Raw genomic sequence first — 26,145 nt, forward strand, 5'->3', positions numbered from 1 at the left:
TAATAAGTTTTTGAACTTCTTCTAGCCTATTTACATTTTTTATTTAACCTTTTTATTTAACTAGGCAAGTCAGTTAAGAACAAATTCTTATTTACAATGACGGCCTACCCTAGTCAATCTGTTTCTTGCTTAAGTTGATCATATTTCATTTTTCTAAATGTGAAAACCTATGGCTATCTATATTGCTTTTTTCCTTTAAGTAATTCAATCCTTCAGATACAAAATTATTAAATTGGGAACACATATGGCCTTTCCTTTGAATAAAATAAAATGTATTTATTTTGCACACAACATGCAAGAGCAGCATGACAGTCAAATGGTTTGTGAACAAATGGACTATGGGTTTTAAAATGAGTTTGAATAAAAAACTTTGGGGAAAACCTTATGCAGACGCTGCTCCCCTGTGCACTTAACTGGACCTTTTTGAACAGAGTGCAGGGAGGTCAAATGAACAGCATCATTTACTATAGGTTCATGAACAAATAAATAAATATGCTATGTAAACAAGTGAAAAAGTAATACATATATTAATTAATAAATAGATTGAAATGAATAAATAAATATATCAAGTTTATCATTTATCCTCCAAAGAACAAGACCAGTCTAAGGACGCTTGTTGTGTTTTGCTAGTATCCCTTCAGCCACTTGTAGACGTTATCAAGGATTTTGTAACCCATTAATTTCCTTTTGTATGAACTGTCCCCTGGCTTCTCCAGATCTAGTTTCACACAGTTTTGATTATCCATGGCTGCTATGAACTGGCTCCTGATGACTTCAGTCTGAGATATGAATCTCTCTGAGTCTCCAGTCAAATCATCTCGCCGAATCATTTGTTTCAGTTGTCTAAGGTATCCATCGATGGCACAGGAGGATCTAGCGGCAGAGACACTCGTCACAGGCAGAATGATGTCTGTAATGGTCAAATTTAGTTGTGGGTCTTCTCCCTGGAAATTGTTGTTAACCTAATGAGAAGATACATTTTGGATTTAAGCACCATTTTACAGTCTTTCTTTTTCAGAGCTTATGTTTTCTTTCTTGTTTAATCATTTTACCAAATATTATTATACTAAGCTCTTTCCATTATTTCACTTTTACACAATATAATAACCATGTCCATAGTTCATATTTATTGAACTGCATTGTTGGTTAAGGGCTTGTAAGTAAGCATTTCACGGTAAGGTTGTATTCAGCGCATGTGACAAATAACATTTGATGTCCACTACTTACATATTCTTTAAGCAGGTGTTGTGTTTGAGATGCAAGCCAGTTCAGAGTTTTGGATTTTGCAGCTTTTTTCAGGTGATTTTGGCCCATTGGTCTTGAGGCAGTGCTGACGATCAACAATGTTGCAATGAAAGATATTGGTAGTCCTAAACAAAACTCACATAGAAAGATACCTGTTCAACAATGAGGTAAATCAAATAACTATGAAAATCCTAATGCATTCCTTTTTGGAATAGATTTGACTGACTACTACAAACGGGTGAACATTTGATGCCACTCTTTGCATGGCTTGTCCATTTTAATGATTTCAAAAAAATCTGAATCCACTTCCACATATCCTACCAAATCAGAATTTTAGAGACATTTTGTAAAGTCTATGAATTGCCCATGAATACTCTCTTAGATTAGTTAGTTTTTATTCTTTGTATAAAAAATATGAAAAATAAACATTTTGTTTGCGGCAACTATATTATGTAAGTGACTGTGGTGTTAAAGTGTCTTACCTCGAGTGAGATGCATGGCACAAGTTTCTGAAGATGTGTTAATGAGTGCTTGTCTAGTGATGTCTGACAGTTTTTGAATTAATGAGACTAATATCTATTTCAAACATGGAAATATACCTACATGGAATCAATCCCATAATCTACTAAGCAATCTTGTAGTCATTTTTCCTACCGCAGCGTAGTGTTTACTAGCAGACTTTGGTTTGCAAGTGGAAGGTGTCACAAGGTTACTACTTTCCTCCATGATCACTGCAAATATGATGTTGATGAATCAGGTGATCAAACCAATGAGCATGGTTGAATAGGAATAACTTTGCATGCATTGCAAATAATGCATTGCATCCATGTCCACTAGAATATGAGAAATAGAAGGCATTTTAGAATAAAACCACTCACAGAAAAAGTGTAATGTGAGATGTAATCTTGCACATTTTGTTTAACGGTTTCACGGTTTAAATCCCCCATTAGTCACAAGTTAAGGTGATTAACCTGAACATTAACACGGAACACATACAGAGCACATACAGTGACTTTTTCCACATTTTGTTGTGTTACAGCCTGAATTTAAAATGGATCAAATTAAAATGTTTTGTGTGACTGATCTACACACAATACCCCATAATGTCAAAGTGGAATGATGTTTTTAGAAATGAAATGAAATGAAAGTGAAAAGCTGAAATGTATTGAGTCAACAAAACGGTTGAAAACTTATTATGGCAAACCTAAAGAGCACCTGGATGTTCGACAGGGTTACTGGCAAAATATTCTGTGGGCAGATTAAACTAAAGTTGAGCTGTTTCGTAGTAACACACAAAACTATGTGCGGAGAAAAAAAGGCACAGCACACCAACATCAAAACCTCACCCCAACTGTAAAGTATGGTGGAGGGAGCATCATGGTTTGGGGCTGCTTTGCTGCTTCAGGGCCTGGACAGCTTGCTATCATCGACGGAGAAATGAATTCCCAAGTTTATCAAGATCTTTCGCATGAGAATGTAAGGCTATCTGTCCACCAATTGAAGCTCAACAGAAGTTGGGTGATGCAACAGGACAACGACCCAAAACACAGAAGTAAATCAACAACAAAATGGCTTCAACAGAAGAAAATTCGCTTTCTGGAGTGGCCCAGTCAGAGTCCTGACCTCAACCCGATTTGAGATGCAGTGGCATGACCTCGAGCAGTTCACACCAGACATCCCAATAATATTGCTGAACTGAAACAGTTTTGTAAAGAGGAATGGTCCAAAATTCTTCCTGACCGTTGTGCAGCTCTGATTCGCAACTACAGAAAATGTTTGGTTGAGGTTATTGCTGCTAAAATGTGATCAACCAGTTATTAAATCCAAGGGTTCACGTACTTTTTCCACCCTGCACTGTGAATGTTTACAAAGTGTGTTCAATAAAGACATGAACATGTTTAATTGTTTGTGTGTTTATTAGTTTAAGCAGACTGTGGTGATCTATTGTTGTGACTTCTATGAAAATAAAATTAAATTTTATGACCAATTTATGCAGTAATCCAGGTAATGCCAAAGGGTTTACATACTGTTTCTTGCCACTGCACTTTCCCACAACAGGAAAGTGGTGTAATGTAGATCTCTGGTATGTGTTCTGTCAACTGTTGCCAGGCAACCTTTCAGAAGGATCCACAGCCAAATGCAGCCACTCGATTGTTAACAAGCAACAGGGCCTTGAAAAAACTCTACCAAAAACTCAAAAGTAAATTAGTTTGATATTGTGGCTCTCACACCATTTTATGGGATTGACTTTCCCTTTAATGGGTCTGTTATTTTTTGCTTTATCTACAACCCTAATCCTTTAGAATGGGCTCTCGGACACTTTCTTTGGCTGTGGAGGAGCAGCTTCGTAGCCTCTGTCTGAAGGACTTTCCATGTGGGCATGGCTGTTGGGTGAGTCCACATTAAGCTTTTTTGGCCATACATCAGATCAGAAAATAGGGCAGACAAACTTGTGTGATTTCACTCAAAGATCCCAAAGTCTCAATGTAATGGAATGGATGGTGCCAGAGCTATAAATACCAATTGTGCAAGTTCTCCCACTTAAAAAGATGAGAGAGACCTGTAATTTTCATCATAGGTACACTTCAACCATGACAGACAAAATGAGAAAAAAAATCCAGAAAATCACATTGTAGGATTTTTAATGAATTTATTTGCAAATTATGGTGGAAAATAAGTATTTGGTCAATAACAAAAGTTTATCTCAATACTTTGTTATATACCCTTTGTTGGCAATGACAGAGGTCATTTGTTTTCTGTAAGTCTTCACAAGGTTTTCACACACTGTTGCTGGTATTTTGGCCCATTCCTCCATGCAGATCTCCTCTAGAGCAGTGATATTTTGGGGCTGTTGCTTGGCAACACGGACTTTCAACTCCCTCCAAAGATTTTCTATTGGGTTGAGATCTGGAGACTGGCGAGGCCACTCCAGGACCTTGAAATGCTTCTTACGAAGCCACTCCTTCGTAGCCCGGGCGGTGTGTTTGGGATCATTGTCATGCTGAAAGATCTGTTTCATCTTCAATGCCCTTGCTGATGGAAGGAGGTTTTCACTCAAAATCTCACGATACATGGCCCCATTCATTCTTTCCTTTACACGGATCAGTCGTCCTGGTCCCTTTGCAGAAAAACAGCCCCAAAGCATGATGTTTCCACACCCATGCTTCACGGTAGGTATAGTGTTCTTTGGATGCAACTCAGCATTCTTTGTCCTCCAAACACGACGAGTTGAGTTTTTACCAAAAAGTTATATTTTGGTATCATCTGACCATATGACATTCTCCCAATCTTCTTCTGGATCATCCAAATGCACTCTAGCAAACTTCAGACGGGCCTGGACATGTACTGGCTTAAGCAGGGGGACACGTCTGGCACTGCAGGATTTGAGTCCCTGGCGGCGTAGTGTGTTACTGATGGTAGGCTTTGTTACTTTGGTCCCAGCTCTCTGCAGGTCATTCACTAGGTCCCCCCGTGTGGTTCTGGGATTTTTGCTCACCATTCTTGTGATCATTTTGACTCCACGGGGTGAGATCTTGCGTGGAGCCCCAGATCGAGGGAGATTATCAGTGGTCTTGTATGTCTTCCATTTCCTAATAATTGCTCCCACAGTTGATTTCTTCAAACCAAGCTGCTTACCTATTGCAGATTCAGTCTTCCCAGCCTGGTGCAGGTCTACAATTTTGTTTCTGGTGTCCTTTGACAGCTCTTTGGTCTTGGCCATAGTGAAGTTTGGAGTGTGACTGTTTGAGGTTGTGGACGGACAGGTGTAATTTATACTGATAACAAGTTCAAACAGGTGCCATTAATACAGGTAACGAGTGGAGTACAGAGGAGCCTCTTATTAAAGAAGAAGTTACAGGTCTGTGAGAGCCAGAAATCTTGCTGTTTGTAGGTGACCAAATACATATTTTCCACCATAATTTGCAAATAAATTCATTAAAAATCCTACAATGTGATTTTCCCTCATGTCTGTCATAGTTGAAGTGTACCTATGATGAAAATTACAGGCCTTTCTCATCTTTTTAAGTGGGAGAACTTGCACAATTGGCTGACTAAATACTTTTTTGCCCCACTGTATATACATAGTACATGGCTCTTGATGGTGCCATCCATCGAGCAAGGTCACCTCTTGGTGGTTTCCTACTCTTTTCATGTACAAGTAGTGGATATGAATGAGGTGGTCCAAAATACCTTTGATTAACAGAAGTGGAATGCTTTTTACCTCAACGGCATGTTCCTGTGCTGTTGTGTTTAGAGCAGATCCAGAGGGAGTATCTTTGAGGAGCAGAGTTGGGGCTACAGCGAGCAGGACGAGGGGAGAGAAGGTGCAGCCAAGGAGGAGGAGGAGGCCCTTATGGAGCACTTGACCAGTCCACTGTCCCCATGGCAACATGAGGGGTCATGGAGCCCCCAAGCCCGAACCCTGAGAGAGCTGTCTGTGCGAACACCTGAACTTCTCCATGGCAACTTCATATTTAGCCACTTCAACACCCTACGTATTGTAGACAAGGGTGTGAGTATCTTAGCTGTCTGATAGCCAATGCTCACAAGCCTTGATTCATTTGTTGTGCAATCTTTTGGCTCCAATTTATATTACCAGCCTTTATATACCTGTCCTGCTGAAATAAACAATTCATCCAACATTTTATTTTGTACAGTAATCGGCAATTATAGTAAGACGTGCCATCACTTTGAGCAGGACAGGCACAAGGTTGATTGCATACGAAAACCAATGTCGGATGAATGCATTATTTGATAAGTCCCAGCAGTGTTGTCTCGCATTTTCAGGAAAAGACCAGCTATATAGAGGAAGACCCTCCCCCATATGTTCCTATCTATTTGAATGTGAATTCATACTGTCAGTGAATGGGTCTTTTTGTGTGCATCAGGTCTCCATAGTCGATGATGGTGTGCTCAGGTTCTCCAATCTAAGAGAGTTAGTGCTGAGTGCCAACAAAATTTCTGAACTACAAGCAGAGTACCTGCCCTGCACTTTACAAGTGAGTCACACAACACAGGGAGAGGAGGGGCTGTGGCACATCAACCCATGTCTCATTGAATCCCACCACAGGGACACTCAGAGCGCCATTCGTCTGCACTGAACTATAGTAGGAGGAGTGATTCTGTGGAGTTAGGGTCGAGCCGGGATGTGGACATGAAGCTAGGGTGGGTTAGGGTTAGGGTTGAGCCGGGGTGTGGACATGAAGCTAGGGTGGGTTAGGGTTAGGGTTGAGCCGGGGTGTGTACATGAAGCTAGGGTGGGTTAGGGTTAGGGTTGAGCCGGGGTGTGGAGATGAAGCTAGGGTGGGTTAGGGTTAGGGTTGAGCCAGGATGTGGAGATGAAGCTAGGGTGGGTTAGGGTTAGGGTTGAGTCGGGGTGTGTACATGAAGCTAGGGTGTGTTAGGGTTAGGGTCGAGCCGGGGTGTGGACATGAAGCTAGGGTGGGTTAGGGTTAGGGTTGAGCCAGGATGTGTAGATGAAGCTAGGGTGGGTTAGGGTTGAGCCGGGGTGTGTACATGAAGCTAGGGTGGGTTAGGGTTAGGGCTGAGCCAGGATGTGGAGATGAAGCTAGGGTGGGTTAGGGTTAGGGTTGAGCCGGGGTGTGTACATGAAGCTAGGGTGGGTTAGGGTTAGGGTTGAGCTGGGATGTGGACATGAAGCTAGGGTGGGTTAGGGTTAGGGTTGAGCCAGGATGTGGAGATGAATCTAGGGTGGGTTAAGGTTAGGGTTGAGCCAGGATGTGGAGATGAAGCTAGGGTGGGTTAAGGTTAGGGTTGAGCTGGGTTGTGGACATGAATCTAGGGTGGGTTAGAGTTAGGGTTGAGCCGGGGTGTGGACATGAAGCTAGGGTGGGTTAGGGTTAGGGTTGAGCCGGGGTGTGTACATGAAGCTAGGGTGTGTTAGGGTTAGGGTTGAGCCGGGGTGTGTACATGAAGCTAGGGTGGGTTAGGGTTAGGGCTGAGCCAGGATGTGGAGATGAAGCTAGGGTGGGTTAGGGTTAGGGTTGAGCCGGGGTGTGTACATGAAGCTAGGGTGGGTTAGGGTTAGGGTTGAGCCGGGATGTGGATATGAAGCTAGGGTGGGTTAGGGTTAGGGTTGAGCCGGGGTGTGTACATGAAGCTAGGGTGGGTTAGGGTTAGGGTTGAGCTGGGATGTGGACATGAAGCTAGGGTGGGTTAGGGTTAGGGTTGAGCCAGGATGTGGAGATGAATCTAGGGTGGGTTAGGGTTAGGGTTGAGCCGGGGTGTGTACATGAAGCTAGGGTGGGTTAGGGTTAGGGTTGAGCCGGGATGTGGATATGAAGCTAGGGTGGGTTAGGATTAGGGTTGAGCTGGGATGTGGACATGAAACTAGGGTGGGTTAGGGTTAGGGTTGAGCCAGGATGTGGAGATGAAGCTAGGGTGGGTTAAGGTTAGGGTTGAGCCAGGATGTGGAGATGAAGCTAGGGTGGGTTAAGGTTAGGGTTGAGCCAGGTTGTGGACATTAATCTAGGGTGGGTTAGAGTTAGGGTTGAGCCGGGGTGTGGACATGAAGCTAGGGTGGGTTAGGGTTAGGGTTGAGCCGGGGTGTGGACATGAAGCTAGGGTGTGTTAGGGTTAGGGTTGAGCCGGGGTGTGGACATGAAGCTAGGGTGGGTTAGGGTTAGGGTTGAGCCAGGATGTGGAGATGAAGCTAGGGTGGGTTAGGGTTAGGGTTGAGCCGGGGTGTGTACATGAAGTTAGGGTGGGTTAGGGTTAGGGTTGAGCCAGGATGTGGAGATGAAGCTAGGGTGGGTTAGGGTTAGGGTTGAGCCGGGGTGTGTACATGAAGCTAGGGTGTGTTAGGGTTAGAGTTGAGCCAGGATGTGGAGATGAAACTAGGGTGGGTTAGGGTTAGGATTGAGCCGGGTTGTGGACATGAATCTAGGGTGGGTTAGAGTTGGGGTTGAGCCGGGGTGTGGACATGAAGCTAGGGTGGGTTAGGGTTAGGGTCGAGCCGGGATGTGGACATGAAGCTAGGGTGGGTTAGGGTTGAGCCAGGATGTGGACATGAAGCTAGGGTGGGTTAGGGTTAGGGTCGAGCCGGGATGTGGACATGAATCTAGGGTTTGGTCAAATTGATTAGAAAATTCACAGATGTTGGTGTGATGTATCACTAAAAACATTCAAACAAGTAGGCCATATTACTTTTTCTATTATTCATGACATTGGTAGGGTAACTTATAATATCATTGGGATGTTTTATGAACACACGCTGATGCATATAGTGATCGTCTTTGATATCACTGCACAGTCCTTCAATTGCATTGTATGCGTTCGTTTGAAAGGTTTTGGAGCTCTACGCCAACCAGGTTTCCAGCCTTAAAGGTCTTAGCAGCCAGCCTCTACCCTGCCTTCAGCATCTGGGTCTGGGCTGCAACAGGCTGGGTTCCCCCGCAGACATCCAGTACCTCACTGGAACTCTATGGTAAGTGCTCACACACAGGGCAAATGACAAGCAGTACAATTTCAGTACTCATCTGCACTTGCTCACAATCACCAGCAGGTGACAACAGACTCTGGCAATAATAGGAAGTGACATTACATTCCTTAGCAGTCATATGTATAATAATAACTTTCATTGTATAGCGCTTTTCAATTCAAGTAACAACGTTATGCACATCATAAAATAATAAAATAAAAGTTCTAACAAAAGTAACCTTTGCGGGTGAAACGGAGGATCTTAGGAAAGGGGGGTACCTAGTCAGTTGTACAACTGAATGAATTCAACTGAAATGTGTCTTCCACATTTAACCAAACCCCTCTGAATCAGAGAGGTGCGGGGGGCTGTCTTAATCGACATCCACGTCATCGGCGCCCAGGGAACTGCCTTAATCGACATCCACGTCATCGGCGCCCAGGGAACAGTGTGTTAACAGCCTTGCTCAGAATGACAGATTTTTACCTTTTGGTTACTGGCCCAACGCTGTACCCGAAACGTACCTGCCGCCCATCTATTAGGGCCACAACATATTATAGTTACTAAAATACTATTTTCATAAAAATATGAACAAGCTATCATGTATATTTATTTAGTTGCTATACCATCTAGTCCCAATATGAGAAACATACTCTTTTTTTTTACCATGGCTGTTCAGGTTGTTTGATTGGTCAAGTGATAAGTGATGAAAAGGCAGATCCCATACATACAGAGGCAGTTCCACAGCTTCCTCTCACCAGCTGTCAGCTCAGCCCTTGCATGCTGTCTCCCTCTTCAGGCCACAGCTGGTATCTCTGGACCTGAGCTGGTCTGGCTTCCAAGGACAGCGGGCCCTAGTGGATGCCCTGGTCACCCTGCCTTGCCTGAGGACCTTGGTGCTAGAGGGCAACCCCCTTACCTTCACCCCTTCCTACCCGGGCTTCATCCTGGACAGCCTCCCGAGGCTGCTCTACCTGGACGCCACACGGGTTACACCGGATGATCACCATCGCTTTGAAGGCCTGGCCAAGATGAGAGGTTAAGCTATCAATCACCACACTATCACCATTTTCTTACATTATATAGTGTGACTACTACGTCTGCGCTGATCGGTTGAGGGATGAGCGTTGTGTAGTAGTGACTCACACAAGATTGTTATTTTTTTATTTTTTTATTTCACCTTTATTTAACCAGGTAGGCCAGTTGAGAACAAGTTCTCATTTACAACTGCGACCTGGCAGTTGTAAATGATAGTTGATCTGATTGGACATCGGATTCGCCAGGCATGAATCAGCACCCCTTACCTGTTCAATGATGTGGACACATAGTGTATTTTCATATTGAAGGAGCCTGCCTTACAGTGATTCTTGAAAGAGCATTCTACAAACTAAATCGGTTATTATCTTCCTCTTTATCTCAGGCATTTCCCAGCAGTTGCTTGTGTTCTCATCACTCTGTTAGGCCTGTGCATTTCATCATCAATGAGAGCCAAGTATCCTAGCCAAAAAATCAACTAGGTTCATCCTATCACACACAGTACCTTCAGAAAGTATGCATACCGCTTTACTTATTTGACATTTTGTTGTGTTACAGCCTGAATTCAAAAGAGATTACAGCCTGAGTTTAAATAGATTTTTTTCTCACCCATCTACACACAATAACCCATTATGACAAAGTGAAAACAGGGTTTTAGAAATGTTTGAAAATGAAATAAAGAAATGTCTCATTTACATTAGTATTCACACCCCCGAATTTTTTAAGTAAAATAAAAACTCCTTAGTCCTTGCCGATGACAAGCATAGCCATAACATGATGCAGCCACCACTATGCTTGAAAATATGAAGAGTGGTACTCAGTGATCTGTTGGATTGCCCTAGGACATAAAGTTAATTTATTTAGCAGTTTTACTTTTGTGCCTTATAGCAAAACATGTGTTTTGGAATATTTGAATTCTGTACAGGCTTCCTTCTTTTCACTCTATCATTTAGGTTAGTATTGTGGAGTAAATACAAGGTTGTTTATCCATCCTCAGTTTTCTCCTATCACAGCCATTAATGTCTGTAAATGTTTTAAAGTCACCATTGGCCTCATAGTGAAATCTGAGTGGTTTCCTTCCTCTTTGGCAACTGGGTTAGGAAGGACGCCAGTATCTTTGTAGTGACTGGGTGTATTGATACACCACCCAAAGTGTAATGAATAACTTGAAGTTTTAGCCATCTACCAATAGATGCCCTTCTTTGCGAGGCATAGGAAAACCTCCCTGTGTTTGTGGTTGAATCTGTGTTTGATATTCACTGCTTGACTGAGGGACAGTACAGTATGTATGGAGTAGTCAATCAAAAATCATGTTTAACACTATTATTGCACACATAGTGAGTCCATGCAACTTATTATGTGACTTGTTAATCACATGTTTACCCTTAAACTTATTTAGACATGCCATAACAAAGGGGTTGAATACTTATTGATTCAAGACATTTCAGCTTTACATTTTTTATTCATTTGTAAAAATGTGTAAAAACATAATTCCACTTTGACATTATGGGGTATTGTGTGTAAGCTAGTGACACTATTTAAATTGACACTATTTTAAATTCAAGCTGTTAACACAACAAAATGTGGAAAAAGTCAAGGGGTATACAGTTGAAGTCGGAAATTTATATACACCTTAGCCAAATATATTTCAACTCAGTTTTTCCCAATTCCTGACATTCAATCCTAGCAAAAATGATCTGTCTTTGGTCAGTTACCACTTAATTTTAAGAATGTGAAATGTCAGAATAATAGTAGGGAGAATTATTTATTTCAGCTTTTACTTCTTTCATCACATTCCCAGTGGGTCAGAAGTTTACATACACTCAATTAGTATTTGGTAGCATTGCCTTTAAATTGCTTAACTTGGGTCAAACGTTTCGGGTAGCCTTCCACAAGCTTCCCACAATAAGTTGGGTGAATTTTGGCCCATTCCTCCTGACAGAGCTGGTGTAATTGAGTCAGGTTTGTAGGCCTCCTTGCTCGCTTTTTCAGTTCTGCCCACAAATATTCTATGGGATTGAGGTCAGGGATTTGTGATGGCGACTCCAATACCTTGAATTTGTTGTCCTTATGCCATGTTGCCACAACATTGGAAGTATGCTTGGGATCATTGTCCATTTGGAAGACCCACTTGCGTCCAAGCTTTAACTTCCTGACTGATGTCTTGAGATGTTTCTTCAATATATCCACATAATTTCCCGTCCTCATGATGCCATCTATTTTGTGAAGTGCACCAGTCCCTCCTGCAGCAAAGCACCGCCACAACATGATGCTTCCACCCCCGTGCTTCACGTTTGGGATGGTGTTCTTCGGCTTGCAAGCCTCCCCCTTTTTCCTCCAAACAGAACAATGGTCATTATGGCCAAACAGTTCTATTTTTGTTTCATCAGACCAGAGGACATTTCCCCCAAAAGTACGAACTTTGTCCCCATGTGCAGTAGCAAACCGTAGTCTGACTTTTTTTATGGCGGTTTTGGAGGAGTGGCTTCTTCCTTGCTGAGCGGCCTTTCAGATTATGTCGATATAGGACTTGTTTTATTGTGGATATAGATACTTTTGGATATAGATACCTGTTTCCTTCAGCATCTTCACAAGGTCCTTTGCTGTTGTTCTGGGATTGATTAAAACGTTTCGCACCAAAGTACGTTCATCTCTAGGAGACAGAACACGTCTCCTTCCTGAGCGGAATGACAGCTTTGTGGTCCCATGGTGTTTATACTTGCGTACTATTGTTTGTACAGATGAACGTGGTACGTTCAGGCTTTTGGAAATTGCTCCCAAGGATGAACCATACTTGTGGAGGTCTACTTGTGGAGGTCTTGGCTGATTTATTTTTATTTTATTTTATATTTATTTAGATTAAATAAATTAAATAATATGTCTGTAAACAATTGTTGGAAAAATTACTTGTGTCATGCACACAGTAGATGTCCTAACCGAATTGCCAAAACTATAGTTTGTTTAACAAGAAATTTGTGGAGTGGTTGAAAAATGAGATTTAATGACTCCAACCTAAGTGTATGTAAACTTCTGACTTCAACTGTATCTCTGTTTTATGCGTGTGTGTGATGCACTTAAGCGTAGTGGGTGTGGAATCAGGCGCAGGAGGCAGAAAGTACTGAGTAGTGCTTTATTTAGGCACGGGGAAAATTGTGCGAGCCAAAACTCACGGGCGCAACAAACACAATACCCAAAACCAGGACCTAACAAGTCCAGAGGGAAAATCCCAAAATGAAACACGCTACCAACACTCTCCCACACACAAACACAGTGGGGGAAAAATAAGCCCGCACAAAGAGCAGGCGGGACGACCAGCTAAAATATCCCAACTAAATGTAAACAAAAACAGGTGCAACTGATAAGACAAAACAAACAGAAAAGGGAAAAAGGATCGGTCACCTTCGGTAGGAGTCGTGACAGTGTGGGAATACTTTGGAACAGATTTACCAAAATGAAGTCCTGTGGAGCTGATTTGCTGGTGTTTTTACAGTCTTTTATGTCCAACAAGTAAAATAATGAAACTTGGGGGGCCAAATAAAATCACTTGGGGAAATGTATCGGCCTGCTTTTGAAGAGTAAGATGGTTATGTTCCATCCACAGACTGGATAGTGGACCAGGCCATGGCAACAGTGACAGTGCGAAGGATCAGAGGTGTCCCGGACCCACTGCTGACTGTGGATGAGAGTGCCCCTGAGTTCCCTGTGGTCAGCTACAGCTACTTTGTCAACTATGAGTTCCTCAGCCAACCACCCCCTGGCAACAAGGCATGATATCCCATTTTTCTGTTTAGTCATTCAACTTAATTGATTGTCATATTACAATCTAGTTATTGATTGGTCACAGCAGGCTGGCAGTGACACTGCATCCACATCTGATCCAATGACACCCATGGCGGAGAAGATGGATAGGGGCATCGTTGGCATCTATGAGACACCAAAAGAGAACTGTGAGGAGGAAACAACCAACACTCCAATGCCAGACACCACAGCCAGGACAATGGAGAGTTTGGAAACTAACCATTGTTCCATTGATGGTAAACAACTTTCAGTGAAGTATTCATAATCCTTGACTTATTCCACATTTTACAGCCTGAATTCAAAATGAATTAAACATTTTTTTTTTCTCACCCATCTACACACAACCCATAATGACAAAGTGAAAAATATTTTTTGAAATCTTTGCAAATTTGTTGAAAATGAAATACAGAAATAATTAATTTACATAAGTATTCAAACCCTTTTGCAATGACACTCCAAATTGAGCTCGGGTGCATCCAATAGCCTTTGATCATCCTCTAGATGTCACTTCAACTTGATTAGAGTCCACCTGTAGCCAATTCAATTATTTGGACATGATTTATAAAGAAACACACCTGTCTATATAAGGTCCCACAGTTGACAGTGCCTGTCAGAGCAGAAACTATACCATGAAGTCCAAGGAACTGTCCAAAGAGCACAGAGATAGACTTGCGGTCATATATCTGGAGAAGGGTATAAAACAATTTCTAGAGTGTTGACAGTTTCCAAGAACACAGTGATCTCCATCATTAGGAAATTGAAAAAATATGGAACTACCCAGACTCTGCATAGAGCTGGCCTTCCGACCAAACTGAGCAACTGGGCAAGAAGGACCTTGGTAAGGGAGGTGACCAAGAACCCAATGACCATTCTGACAGAACTACAGAGTTCCTTGGCCGAGGTAGGAGAACCTGCCAGAAGGAAATGTCTCTACAACACTTCACCAATCTGGGCTTTATGGGAGAGTGGCTAGATGGAAGCCACTCCTGAGAAAAAGGCACATGATCGCACACCTGGAATTTGCTAAAAGGCATGTGAAAGACTCTCAGATCTTAAGGCAAACGATTCTGTGGTCTGATGAGGCAAAAATTTAACCTTTTGGCCTGAATGCAAAGGGCTATGTCTGGAGAAAACCAGGCACAGCTCATCACCCGACGAACACCATCCCTACAGTGAAGCATGGTGGTGGCAGTATCATGCTATGGGGATGCTTTTCAGTGGCAGGGACTGGTAAGGATAGAAGAAACAACGAATGGAGCCAAATACAGGCAAAGTGTTGATGAGAACCTGCTTCATAGTGCCAACAAATTTAGACTGGGGCAAAGATGTATGTTCCAACAGGACAATGAGCCCAAGCATACAGCCAAAGCAATGCTGTAATTGCTACAGAATAAGAATGTGAAAGTCCTTGAGTGGCCCAGCCAAAACCCAGATGTGAATCCCATTGTAAATCTGTGAAAAGACTTGACGATTGTTGCGCCCTATCTAACGTCACAGAGCTTGAAAAAAATCTCAAAATCCAGATGTGCAAAGCTGATACATACCCAAGATGACTCAAAACTGTAATTGCCGCCAAAGGTGCTTCTACAAAGTATTGACTCAGGGGTATGTATATATGAGATATTTCTGTATTTCATGTTTTCACCGTGTCATTATGGGGTATTGAGTGTGTGTATATGGGTGAAAGAAAAATACAATGGATTAAATATATGTTCAGACTGTAACACAACAAAATGTGTCAAAGTACTTTAACCACCACACAGAAGGCTTCCTGAGCAGAAGGCTTCCCATATTGCAGGTTCTCTTCAATAAATTAAGGTAGTGTGATCATGATTACTTTGGCCAAGTATCAGAGAACACTATGCAGAGTTGTTAAGGACGAAGGAACATTAATTAAAGGGATATTGTCCAGAAATGTTAACTGAATCTTGTTTTCTTACCTTCAGAGGAGTTGTATTTCCTACAATTTTAATACAAGCTTTACAGAAAGCCCTGTGATGTGAAGATAGACTTCCAGTCATTGCGATAATGCTAGTTAGCATGGCTTGCTCAACTACCTTTAAACTGCACGCATAGACACAAAACTACTATCCATGAGTTCATCTGACTCTGGGTAAGTAGAAAATTATTACCAAAATCTCACACTATACCTAGATTAATATTTGAGGGACGCAGGGCTGTGCATAGGATGCCTTTTCATTTGATTCCACTAGGTGATTCTTGAAACCTCCATCGCCTGACCTGAGCTTTTACTGATCTCATCCTCTGTCATCTATAAAATCACTCTCTGTCTTTAGTTAGTAACAACTATTTATCTCTCTCTCTCTCTCACTGCCCCCATTTTGCAGTGATAATGAACAGCACACATAAGCTGGCATGGGCAGAGTCCATGGACTATGACCACACAAGTGTGCATAGTGTTGGTGACCTGGGGTCCTTCAAGTCCTTTGTCCTTCGTGGGCTCTGGTTGACTGTGGAGGAGGAGAAGGTACAGAACAAAATAGACACTCCGCCCCATGCAAACAAAGACAGTTCACATACTCCCACACCCACATACTGAGTTCTCTAGATGCATAGATTTATGTTCAGGTTGATGCATGGATGTCTTGTGAGGATTGAGTAATTGTTATCTGACTATTATTTGGCTTTTTTTAGGTCCTCTCATGGCCTGCTCCTTCAGGAGAACAGCCAATAACCAAATCTACAACAGAAAAGAAAGGGGGGAAAGAGGTGATGTTACACAATTTGTATTCTCTCATGGAAGTCACAACCTTTCGCCAGAATTTTGTTTCTGGGTAAACGAGATTACACAATTTAACAGTCCTTATAGTCTGGTGATGGAACAGTTCTCAACCAGGTCATTTTTTCAGAGAGGTTTATAATATCACTGAACAGCTGATAAACGTTTCCTTGTTAGTGGCACCGTATCACATGCCATAACCTGTTTTTCAGCATAGTCATGTCAGGTCATTGCTTCCTCATATACTTTATGTGGCTGTTGCGCGTTTGTGGTTAACACAATGGGAGAGGGAAATTCAATTCCATGACACTCAAACTGGTCGAGTTACAGTACATCACATTTTTGAAATGGTTACAATCACTTACAAGCCATGGTAGTGTGAAAAAATCTTTCAGATACACTATTTAAAAAGCATAACCATTAATCTGACGAGATCACGTCCAGTAAGTCCATTTTTTTAAATTGTTTTTATTTATATTTATTTCACCTTTATTTAACCAGGTAGGCTAGTTAAGAATAAGTTCTCATTTACAACTGCGACCTGGCCAAGATAAAGCAAAGCAGTGAAACACAAACAACAACACAGAGTTACACATGGAATAAACAAACATACAGAATAACACAATAGAGGAAAAAATGTCTATAAACAGTGTGTGCAAATGAGGTAAGATAAGGGAGGTAAAGGCAATAAATAGGCCATAGTGGCAAAATAATTACAATTTAGCAATTAAACACTGGAGTGATAGATGTGCAGAAGATGAATGTGCAAGTAGAGATACTGGGGTGCAAAGGAGCAAAAAAATAAATAACAGTATGGGGATGAGGTAGTTGGATGGGCTATTTACAGATGGGATATGTACAGGTGCAGTGATCTGTGAGATGCTCTGACAGTTGGTGCTTAAAGTTAGTGAGGGAGATATGGGTCTCCAGCTTCAGGGATTTTTGCAATTCGTTTCAGTCATTGGCAGCAGAGAACTGGAAGGAAAGGCTTTGGGGGTGACCAGTGAAATATACCTGCTGGAGCGCGTGCTACGGGTGGGTGTTGCTATGGTGACCAGTGAGCTGAGATAAGGCAGGGCTTTACCTAGCAAAGTCTTATAGATGACCTGGAGCTAGTGGGTTTGGCGACGAATATGTAGTGAGGTCCAGCCAACGAGAGCGTACAGGTCACAGTGGTTGGTAGTATATGGGGCTTTGGTGACAAAACGGATGGCACTGTGATAGACTACATCCAGTTTGCTGACTAGTGTTGGAGGCTATTTTGTAAATTACATCGCCAAAGTCAAGGATCAGTAGAATAGTCAGTTTTACCAGGGTATGTTTGGCAGCATGAGTGAAGGATGCTTTGTTGTGAAATAGGAAGACAATTCTAGATTTAGTTTTGGATTGGAGATGCTTAATGTGAGTCTGGAAGGAGAGTTTACAGTCTAACCAGACACCTAGGTATTTGTAGTTGTCCACATATTCTAAGTCAGAACCGTCCAGAGTAGTGATGCTGGACGGGCGGGCAAAAAAATAGTCGGCCCGAGAATTGAACCCTGTGGCACCCCCATAGAGACTGCCAGTGGTCCGGACAACAGGCCCTCCGATTTGACACAGTCTGAGAAGTAGTTGGTGAACCAGGCGAGGCAGTCATTTGAGAAACCAAGGCTTTTGAGTCTGCCGATAAGAATGTGGTGATTGACAGAGTCTATGGCGGTTATGATATCGTTTAGGACCTATAGGGTGGGTGAGGGGCACCCATGACCAGCTCGGAAACCAGATTGCATAGCGGAGAAGGTACGGTGGGATTCGAAATGGTCGGTGATCTGTTTGTTAACTGGCTTTCAAAGACCTTAGAAAGGCAGGGTAGGATAGATAAAGGTCTGTAGCAGTTTGGGTCTAGAGTGTCTCCCCCTTTGAAGAGGGGGATGACTGCGGCAGCTTTACAATCTTTGGGGATCTCAGACGGTACGAAAGAGAGGTTGAACAGCCTAGTAATAAGGGTTGCAACAATTTCGGCTGATAATTTTAGGAAGAGAGGGTCCAGATTGTCTAGCCCAGCTGATTTGTAGGGTCCAGATTTTGCAGCTCTTTCAGAACATCAGCTATCTGGATTTGGGTTAAGAAGAAATGGGAAGGCTTGGGCAAGTTGCTGTGGGGTGTGCAGAGCTGTTGACCAGGGTAGGTGTAGCCGGTTGGAAAACATGGCCAGCCATAGAAAAATGCTTATTGAAATTCTCAATTATTGTGGATTTATCGGTGGTGACAGTGTTTCCTAGCCTCAGTGCAGTGGGCAGCTGGGAGGAGGTGCTCTTATTCTCCATAGACTATACAGTGTCCCAGAACTTTTTGGAGTTTGTGCTGCAGGTTGCAAATTTCTGTTTGAAAAAGCTAGCCTTTGTTTTCCTAACTGCCTGTATATAATGGTTCCTAACTTCCCTGAAAAGTTGAATATTGCGGGGGCTATTTGATGCTAATGCCGTATACCACAGGATGTTTTTGTGCTGGTCAAGGGCAGTCAGGTCTAGAGTGAACCACGGGCTATATCTGTAATGGGCTATATCTGTTGTTACAAATATCTATATTTGTGACAACGTAATCTACCATTTCAGTAATCAGACGATTTTTCTCTGCCTTTTTACAGTATGTAGTAATCCAACACATGATATGTCTAATGGAAACCTTTTATGAACGCATTTATGGTAACAGATACGACTAGCACAAAACAAGTATTATTTTGTCTGTTGGACAGTGTGCGCGACCACCAAGCAACACTTGTTCCAACCAAAAATCAAAAGACAAGAAGAAGAAGAAAGACTCAATAATGGACCTGGTCCAGGACACTCCCATCAGAAGAACCCTGGGCTCGATCCATGTGCCACTACAGGACCTGGTGTCTGGTGATCAGAGAGTTGATGCCCTGTGCAACCTTGGGGTACTGCTCACAGAGCAAAGCACCAGGGCCATGCCACCCCGAGACAAGGTACTCTGTAGCTTGTGACTCTCCTCTTTCTCTGCAAGCAAAGTACAACTATCAAAGTGAAAATATGTGCCAAAGTTGACACCAGAGGCCCTTTGCTCTATATTATCTATATTAAAGTATTGGGGAAATTCCACAGTACTGGAATTATGCTGAGACTTATTTTTCACTTTAAACAAAAAAAACATAGAACAAAGACTACTTTGAACAATTTTCACAGTAAATAAATGAAACATGTAGGTCTACTGGAGAAACTGTGCAGATACAAAGTATGGTAACAGAATTACGGTAAAATCTCCTTCAGTTTTATTCTGTTACCAAACATTGTATCTGCAGAGTTCTTCCTGTAAATGTATTTTTGTTACATTTTCTGTGGAAATTATTAAAAGTAAACCTTAGTACACAGAATTCTATGGTGTGTTAAACTTTGAAATCAATGGTTTTGATTTGGTATCTGTCGGTTTTTGGTATCTGTCGGTTTTGATTTGGTATCTGTTGGTATTGGAGTCTGTGTTAAAAAGAAACATAACAATGGAATGAACCATGAAATTGCCCATTGTCATTTGTAAATTATCTATAACAGATCTTGACAGAAATAAACAATTGTGGTCAAGGCAAATAAAGAGTCATGAATCTCTTCTAGTCAATAGAGATAGGCCTATACAGTGCATTCGGAAAGTATTCAGACCCCATCACCGTTTCCACATTTTGTTACGTTACAGCCATATTCTAAGATGGATTAAATGGGTTTTTCCCCTACACTCAATACCCCAGAAAGACAAAGCAAAAACAGGTTTTTAGAAAGTTGTGCAAATGTATAAAGAACAGAAATACCTTATTTACATAAGTAGTCAGACCCTTTGCTATGAGACACGAACTTGAGCTCAGGTACATCCTGTTTCCATTGATCATCCTTGAGATGTTTCTACAACTTGGAGTCCACCTGTGGTAAATTAAATTGATTGGACATGATTTGGAAAGGCACACACCTGTCTATATAAGGTCCCACAGTTGACAGTGCATGTTAGAGCAAAAACCAAGCCATGAGGTCAAAGGAACTGTCCAAAGAGCGCCGAGACAGGATTGTGGTCTTATATCTGGAGAAGGGTATAAAACAATTTCTAGAGTGTTGAAAGTTTCCAAGAACACAGTGGTCTCTATCATTAGGAAATTGAAAAAATATGGAACTACGCTCACTCTGCCTAGAGCTGGCCTTCCGACCAAACTGAGCACAGTTTGGTCGCAACTGTGGGTTGACATGCACAGTCAACCCACAGTTGACAGTGCATGTCAGAGCCTGGCTAAAACCATCCCTACGGTGAAGCGTGGTGGTAGCATCATGCTGTGTGGATGTTTTTCAGCGGCAGGGACCGGGAGACTAGTCAGGATTGAGGGAAAGATGAATGGAGCAATGTACAGAGAGATCCTTGATGAAAACCTGCTCCAGAGCGCAGGTTCACCTTCCAACAGGGTTGTACCCTAAGCACACAGCCAAGACAACGCAGGAGTGGCTTTGGGACAAATCTCAATGTCCTTGAGTGGCCCAGCCAGAGCCCGGTCTTGAACCCGATTGAACATCTCTGGAGAGACCTGAAAATAGCTGTGCAGCAATGCTCCCCATCCAACCTGACAGAACTTGAGAGGATCTGCAAAGAAGAATGGGAAAAACTCCCCAAATATAGGTGCCAAGCTTGTAGCATCATACCCAAGAAGACTCAAAGTTGTAATCGCTGCCAAAGGTGCTTCAACAAAGTACTGAGTAAAGGTTCTGAATACTTATGTAAATGTCATATTTCAGTAAAAAATGTTATACATTTGCAAACATTTCTAAACACCTGTTTTTACTTTGTCATTACGGGGTATTTTGTGTAGATTGGAAGGAAAAAAAACTCTTAAATCCATTTTAGAATAAGTAGTAGCGTAACAAAATGTGGAAAAGTCAAGAAGGTCTGAATACTTTCCGAATGCACTGTACATGTCTGACATGCTTTGTAATTTTCTGCAGGACCCAAGTAAGAAAGCCAAACATGACAAGAAGAAGGAGGACAAGACAACTAAGTCAAGTGCTGACAGTGCAGGGGGGCAGAAGAATGTTGCACCACCCTCTAAAAGTGAGCAAAAATACATAGCAACTGTGTAGGCGTTGATCTGTTCTTAGGCCAGTTTTACCTGGATGAAAAATAGAATCCCTTAGCCTTGCTAGTTTCTAGAGAATAATATATTTGTGCAAGGGACACAGTGTACGGGAAAAAATGTACAATTCCATGTAAAATGGTAGCAAATAAGTTGTTCATAAGATTAAATATTTCCCTTCATACTTATAGGTAAGGGAAAAGGATGGAAGGAAAGCCAGGCAGATTTCCGCATGGACGACAACTCTGCTCCCAGTCCAAACCAGTTCGAGTCAATGACTGTGGAGTTCACTGTGCATCTGGATAAATGGCATTCAGCCTCTGAAGCTCATCACCTAGCTCACCCATGATGAGCCATCAGCCTAGCTATTTGTATGAAGAAAAACAAAAAGTTGTCATGACAAATTTCGGGATTAAAACCAATTACGAACTCAAATTGGTCAAGTTTATGATAATACAATGCACCCTTTTTGTCCCTCATGTTCCTAGTAGCTATATCAAAATATTGGGAAATTCAATTTTCAAAAGTTCATGGATCTAATAGCAGGAACTGGACATAGTCTACAAAAGTCACAAGGAATGAAGAATATCCAAATGACAAAACGCAAGGCACGCCCTTCAAGGTTATAGGATCAATCGGTGACAATACATGTAATGCAACTTCTCTTCAGGACAGCGAGGTAACTTGAATTTAGTAACCATAGTCGAGTCAATTCGCAACGATTCTCTAGACGAATAGCATAACTTCTTAAAAACGCGGATATGGTAGTATTTGTAAAGAATTATAACTGGATCAAGCAAATTATTAACGGGAGTATTTCAGCAACAGGTGCTCAAACATTGATTGTGCATCCTTCCCGCTAAGGATTGTATGGTGGTAAATGTCGAACAGCACTTCAGTTCTCCCCGAAACTCACTTCCTAAGTAGGCTACAACTATTTTGATGGTCTCTTCGTGTTTGTTTTTAATATCAAGTAAGTTAATTAGTGTTGTATTGAAACTCTTTTTTTAATGGCTAAGAATAAAAATGTTTGAATAAGCGCATAAAAAATGAAAACAAACCAAATATCTTGGGCTTGATAGGATAAATGATCAATTAATTAGTTAATCAATCACGCATTATATTGTATTTCCTTGTTTTATAATAAGTAAATACAGTCTAGTTTAAAATAACTAGTGTAACTAGTATATAATTGACAAATAGTTTTGTGGTGTAGCCTAAACTATTATCAACTATTATCATAAAGTTCTTTAGGCTACACCTGAGTGCTGGAACATTATTGAGGTGTTTCAGTTTCTGTTTATTAAACACACAAACCATCTTGCTCTTAAAGAAAATCAGAATTAAACTAAACTTAAATTGTAACTAAATCAAGTGAGTTTTGGACCATGTTTCTTTTTTATAGGCCTATGGGAATCACAGGAGGTTGGTGGCACCTTAATTGGGAGGACGGGCTTGTGCTAATGGCTGGAATAGAATAGCTGGAATGGTTTCAAATACCATTCCATTTACTCCATTCCAGCTATTATTATGAGCAGTCCTCCCCTCTGCAGCCTCCACTGGTGGGAATTGCATTCAAGCACCCTGTTATTGCCTTACGAAATAAGCAACACAATCTCACATTCAATTCGTGCAAATATGTACAAAAAGTAATTCAGCAGATTTCGTGCATTTTTGTGTGAAAATACACACATTTTTGTGCGACTTAATTCGTAGGAAAAGACACACTTTTGTGTGACTTCATTTATAGTTTGCCCCCCCAAAAAAATACCTTTTTGGGGGCAAACTTCCAAGCAATCTTTTTAAAGTTATTAGAGCAATGCATTTTGGTAAATGTTCTTTTACGCAGCCTTTGTATGTGTTCCACATAAAACAAACGTGTTAACAACCCAATATTGTTCATCAACCAGGTTTTATTAATGCCAATGCTGTTTTCTATGCTTGTTTTTGCTTAATAATTGTATAATGGTGCTAAGCCGCACAAAATCTGCTGAAATACTTTTTGTAGATATTTGCATGAATTGAGTGTGAGATTGTGTTGCAACAGGATAGAATAGGGCCGACATATGCAGCTCTTAACAAATGCAGTCTCAGCTAAAGCGGGAACATTGCCTTTAAATTTAAATTATGATGTAAAGCTGAACTTCTGTGATGCGGATTAATACCTCTAATACATGTCTAGACAGCCACTTGTTAAGCATAGCCTAGGTCTAATGTTGCGTTCATAACCAAGTGGGAAAGCATTTTTGGCAGTTAAATAAAAAAACAAAACATTATTTATAAAAAAATATTTAAGAATATGGCTTTTGAACACTATGATTTGTTTACAAGCATAATAGCTGTAATTGTAGTTTATGGTTGACACAGCTTGTGGACAATTAGCATCCAACTGGTATTTCCAACATCACAACTGGTAATTACCACCTTTCCACTTAATTATGGATGCAGCATTACATATTCCACAAACATGGTTTATTATTCTGTGGTGGAGAAAGCCCCATAAGTAGACTGGGCACCAGTCTGTTTGTGTCATCATGCCACTCCTTGTCATGGCAAACAGCTGACATGATAGCACAAACATACTGTATCTGGGACCAGGCTACCGCAGAGACACAATTATGTGTGACCTGCATACTTTTGGTATGAGACAATATAAGTTTGCCACTTGTAGTCTATTGTAGGCCTACTACATATACCAGTAGATACAGTACATACTGAATGACCGCAGTAATTCCGGAGTAATACCAAACTTTGCATCTGCACTGTTCTTCAAGAAAAGGTGTTTTTGTAAAGTTCTCAGTGGAAATTGTTATAAGTAGTCCTTGTGCATAGAGTTGTATGGTTTGCTTAACTTTGCAATAATTTGTTTGACTTACATTTTAAAGTGCCATTTTTTTGTCTCAGTGTCACTCTGTTACAGTGGAATTGCCCATAGGCTACCAGTGCCAATTCTGTCTGCTTGTTGCTAAAACGTATTGTGCTTGCAATTATTTTCAGAACCATGAGGATCCTCTTCAGAAACCTACGCCTCAGTAGATGGTCCATTGTCATTGGGACTGCGTTGGTGTCATTGATTGGTGTCATCTTTATGACGATGGACGTCAATGTCTCACTAACATATAGGGGAGAGCTCAGAGTGTGGCGTAAGAACCACACAGGTTGGCATTGGAACACCTCTGCCTCCACCACACCACTGCTGTCACAGCCTACTGTGGATGTTTTCAAGTGCTCCCTCAATGACAGCATGCAGAATATTCCGTCCTCTGTCCCACCTGCCCACCGTAACTTCCTCATGTATAAACACTGCAGGACATTCCCCCGCCTGCTGTCTCCAACACCCTGTGAGAATGACCTTTTTCTCCTGCTGGCCATTAAGTCCACAGCCATCCAGGTGGATCGCAGGATTGCGCTCCGGAGCACTTGGGGGAAGAGGGGATATGTTCAGGGTAAAAGGGTGAAACTGTTGTTCTTAGTAGGTAAGTCGTTAGACAGAATACAGGGATTCCTGCTGCAGCAGCTACTGGAGTGGGAGAGCAGGCAGTTTGGAGACATCCTGCAATGGGATTTTGAGGACAGTTTTTTCAACCTGACCCTGAAGGAGGTCCACTTCCTGAACTGGTTCACCTTGGAGTGCCAGTGGGCCCACTTTGTGTTCAAAGGGGACGATGACGTTTTTGTTCACACAAGCAATCTGGTTGAATATGTTAAAGGCCACAAGCCCTCTGAGCAACTCTTCGCTGGTGACATAATTTCAAGAGCCTATCCAATCCGGCACAACCAATGGAAGTACTTCATACCAGAGGAGATGTACCCCAACAAGCCATATCCTCCATACGCTGGCGGTGGGGGCTACCTGATGTCACGTCAGACTGTGCTGAGCCTGGGAATAGCAGTGTCCAGCACTGACCTCTTCCCCATTGATGATGTCTTTGTGGGCATGTGCCTGCAGAAGATTAATGTGACGCTGACACACCACTCTGGCTTCAGAACCTTTGGGTTCCATCAGGTGGTGTCACATTTCAACCCCTGCATTTACAGGGAGATCATGCTGGTGCACAAACTGAATCCCACCGAGATGTGGACCATGTGGTCTCTACTGCAGGACACAAAGCTGAAGTGCTTTAGATTAAGGATATGAGGCATCAGGTGTTGTGTGTATCTTGCTGTACTTGTCTGTCTCACTACTGTAAAATAAGCATTCCTTTCATAGAGAAATTATTCTTATAAATGGTCAAAAATAGCTTATTTTCCTTCATCGATATTTATATTTGAAGTATTCTGACATATTGGCTTTACTGTGTATTCAGTTCAGCAAAGATGGTGTACGAGCTCTACGGAGATTTGATACTTTTGACAAGGAAGTTTGTAGAATGTTTCTTGGGTTCTAGGAAGGTCGAACAGAAACTTTAAAAACAGGTCTAGTGGGTTACAGAGATACTGATGGGTAACAAACTTCAGAGGTACTGATGGGTAACAAACAGGTCTAGTGTGCTGTGGGGGAGGGGAGCTGTGGTGTACAATTATTATAAACAATCAATTGTTTGAGGGAGCAGTGATGAACTTGTCTACTATAGCTGAAATCTGTGGATTGTAAATGTAGATTTAAATGTGATGTCATAATGCTTTCTGAAACATGTGGTCCAGGGTTTTGTCAGTTTCTATTCAGGTGAACTCTATTGCATAGCGGGGCCAGTACTTTCTTATGATGAAGTAGATTGTGTAAAGAAAATATAAGAGAACAAAATTAAAAGAAATACTGTAATATGAAATGTGTTTGAAGGGTAATTTCATGTG

General features: G+C 41.7%; 2 protein-coding genes across 4 annotated transcripts; both read left to right on the forward strand.

The window, feature by feature from the left end:
* Positions 1 to 3,356: 3,356 nt before the first annotated feature.
* LOC110536059 (leucine-rich repeat-containing protein 43) lies at positions 3,357 to 24,793 on the forward strand. 3 transcript variants are annotated; one of them, XM_036935901.1, is made up of 13 exons: positions 3,357 to 3,636; positions 5,501 to 5,758; positions 6,135 to 6,245; positions 8,553 to 8,692; positions 9,483 to 9,721; positions 13,320 to 13,483; positions 13,563 to 13,752; positions 15,865 to 16,004; positions 16,172 to 16,246; positions 18,991 to 19,221; positions 21,224 to 21,329; positions 21,543 to 22,324; positions 24,349 to 24,793. In XM_036935901.1, the coding sequence occupies exons 1-12, from the start codon at positions 3,550 to 3,552 to the stop codon at positions 21,698 to 21,700; spliced, it is 1,899 nt and encodes a 632-aa protein (XP_036791796.1). In that variant the 5' UTR covers positions 3,357 to 3,549; the 3' UTR covers positions 21,701 to 22,324; positions 24,349 to 24,793. The 3 variants fall into 3 exon arrangements, with proteins under 3 accessions (XP_036791796.1, XP_036791797.1, XP_036791798.1); XM_036935902.1 differs by having other exon boundaries at positions 13,566 to 13,752; XM_036935903.1 differs by having other exon boundaries at positions 3,372 to 3,636; positions 5,506 to 5,758.
* LOC118936378 (N-acetyllactosaminide beta-1,3-N-acetylglucosaminyltransferase 4-like) lies at positions 22,346 to 26,120 on the forward strand. Its single transcript, XM_036935904.1, has one exon. The coding sequence runs from the start codon at positions 24,353 to 24,355 to the stop codon at positions 25,487 to 25,489; it is 1,137 nt and encodes a 378-aa protein (XP_036791799.1). The 5' UTR covers positions 22,346 to 24,352; the 3' UTR covers positions 25,490 to 26,120.
* The last annotated feature ends 25 nt before the right edge of the window (positions 26,121 to 26,145 follow it).

The sequence above is a fragment of the Oncorhynchus mykiss genome, chromosome 11 (genome assembly GCF_013265735.2).
Source record: "Oncorhynchus mykiss isolate Arlee chromosome 11, USDA_OmykA_1.1, whole genome shotgun sequence".
Taxonomy (NCBI): domain Eukaryota; kingdom Metazoa; phylum Chordata; class Actinopteri; order Salmoniformes; family Salmonidae; genus Oncorhynchus; species Oncorhynchus mykiss.